Source organism: Aphidius gifuensis, linkage group LG4 (genome assembly GCF_014905175.1).
Source record: "Aphidius gifuensis isolate YNYX2018 linkage group LG4, ASM1490517v1, whole genome shotgun sequence".
NCBI lineage: Eukaryota > Metazoa > Arthropoda > Insecta > Hymenoptera > Braconidae > Aphidius > Aphidius gifuensis.
Genome location: NC_057791.1, coordinates 15,871,916 through 15,874,609, shown reverse-complemented (window position 1 = coordinate 15,874,609; position 2,694 = coordinate 15,871,916). Strand labels below are relative to the sequence as shown.

General features: G+C 21.3%; 1 protein-coding gene across 1 annotated transcript; it reads right to left on the bottom strand.

Moving 5' to 3' along the window:
• Window positions 1-291: 291 nt before the first annotated feature.
• On the bottom strand, window positions 292-1,450 carry LOC122853948 (juvenile hormone acid O-methyltransferase). The gene is made up of 4 exons (XM_044154357.1): window positions 1,264-1,450; window positions 942-1,113; window positions 600-880; window positions 292-482 (listed from the first exon to the last, which is right to left on the bottom strand). The coding sequence occupies exons 1-4, from the start codon at window positions 1,448-1,450 to the stop codon at window positions 292-294; spliced, it is 831 nt and encodes a 276-aa protein (XP_044010292.1).
• Window positions 1,451-2,694: the final 1,244 nt, after the last annotated feature.

Below are 2,694 nucleotides of genomic sequence, written 5' to 3'. Positions count from 1 at the left end.
TCTTTATATAATCAGTACCACCTTATAACATTATTATTATTTTTTAAATTTAATAAAAGAGTTAATAATTTATCAAAAATAATTATTCAATTATTTTTTTATTACTTAACTAATTGATTAATTAATTATTATTTAAAAAAAAAAAAATCATTTTATCTAGTACAAAGAAATTATTTTTGGACAAATCTATTATTAATAAAATTAAATAAAAATATATAGACCTTGAATATAAATTGAGATATTTATATACTTGAATATATAATTTAAATAATAGAAAAAAAAAATATATATCTAAACAATTGGTTTTTGAAAATATGCTATCATTAAACCATATCGGTCAAGGAAACTATATCCATTTGTAACATTTCTATTTTCAAACAATATCATTTTTTCCATTATTGCTTTTGTTAGGTCTGTTTTGTAATCTTCTTTTAAATCATCTGGTATTCGTTTTAAAAATGGATCAACAGCAACAATATGTTCTAAAAAAAGAACAAAAAAAAAATTAAACAAAATAAATTTATTTCGTTGGAAAAATACTGATTTTTTTATCATTTTTATTTTCATGAATATGATAATAATATTTATTGTTTACTTACTTTTTAAAACTTCTGGTTTTTCATATATAAATGTTTTTTCTCTATTGCTACAATGCAATACATGAAAACCGACTTCTTCTAATATTTTTTTCATACTTGATCTTGGATTTGGACAACTATTATAAGCCGGAATAAATTTATTAACATCTTGCATATAAAGTTTATATTTTTGATTTTGATGAAGTTTTTTATATGCATCAAAACCACTATTATATGATAAAAATATTATCAAACCTTTACCACCAGGTTTTAATAATTTATAAATATTTTTAGCAACTTGTCTGTAATTAATTTATATGTTTAGATTGTTGTTTTTAATAATTAAAATAAAAAAATATATACCTCATATTTTGACACCAATGTAGACAATAAAATGATATACAATTATTATATCTTTCAATTTGAAATTCTGGAAGATCAGGTGTTTCAATATCTAGCTCTAAAAATGATAATCTGTCATCATCTTGATATTTAATTTTTGCATGATTTATCATTGATTTTGATATATCAGCTCCTTTAGAAAAATTAAATTACAATTCACACAATTAATATTAATTTAAACGTCACACTTTTATTAATTATATTTTAAAATAATTAATTGATTATATAAAAATTAAATTAAATTAAACTACTTGTTCCCAGTGATTTAAAATAATTGACTCACCAGTCATTAATGCATCCTTTGGTAACTTTGGTAAAATAATATTTTTAGTAACATTACCAGGACCACAACCAATGTCAATACATTCACCATGCATTGTTGATAATTCATCAGTAAATTCTTCAATAACTTCAAATGCATCTCGACTTTGAAGATCACTAGCATCTTCATACAATTCACACTCAATCATGACTAAAACAAAAAAAAATTAAAAAACAAAAATTTAAATTATTTTTATACAAAAAAATAATAGTAAATTTATCATGTAAATTAGATTTTATTTTTTATAGATTAATTGACTTACCTAGATTTGAAAAAATTAAATATTTTCGATACAGAAAATTCGGCTAAATGACTGAAGATGTTTGACTATGAGCATCAGTATTTATACGTTGTCAAGTACCACCTCTATTCTTCCATTTCCTTTATATTTTTTTATTAGATAAAATATTGTGTCCCCTCTAAAAATAAATACAAATAGAATAAATTTAGATACTTATTCTATTCGTTTGTATTTAATACAATTCCTAAGAAATAAATTTTGGGCTAGGTCATGGCCTATGAGGGCTTATCTGAGGGTCATCGACCTTTAAAATGAAAAAAAAAAAAATCTTACGATGACGAGCATTATATCATCAAATACTGACACAACATTGAAACTAGTTTTTATCTTTATTTTATGAATATGATAACGTTGTATAATATACTACATATAAAAAAAAAAAAAACGTTACAAATATTAGAAATTTTTTTTCAATCGTTATGTAACATATTTTAGAAGTTTTTTTTTTTTTTTTGTATTATAAAAAAAAAGAGGAAGAGGAAGAGGTTTAAAAAAAAGATTTCTTTAAGTGGTTAATTTTATTTTGAAATATTCAAGGCTAAAATAATAATTAATTAATTAATTATACGTAATAATAATTAACAAGTAGAGAAAATTTATTTATAATTTTTGGGTTTTTTATATTTTTAAAAGAAGTTAGTGTCATAGGTCCTGGGTGGAAGGTCTTAGTGGGTCATTAGTTGATCTAGCATGTATAAATATTTTTTAAAATCTAAAAAAAAAAACTTGTTTACAGTTGGTAATTGTTATTATAAAAAAAATTGAATAATTTTTATTGAATGATATTTTTTTTTGTTAAGAAAACTCAGTACCAAAACTTAGTTACAAGTATAATTTTCAATTAAAATTTATTTAAAAATTAAAAATATTTTTGGAAATAAAAAAAATTATCGATTATCATAAATGGTTATATTATAGTAAGCCAAGTTTTAGTGTCTCTTATCTCGAGTCACCATGTATTTACTTTCTGGACATTTGCCTTATTTAAATATGCAGTGGCACACTCTATGTACATATATACATTTCACACCTTTTTTTATTTCCTTTATACAAAATTTAAATTTACACGCATAGAATCAAAAAAATTTTAA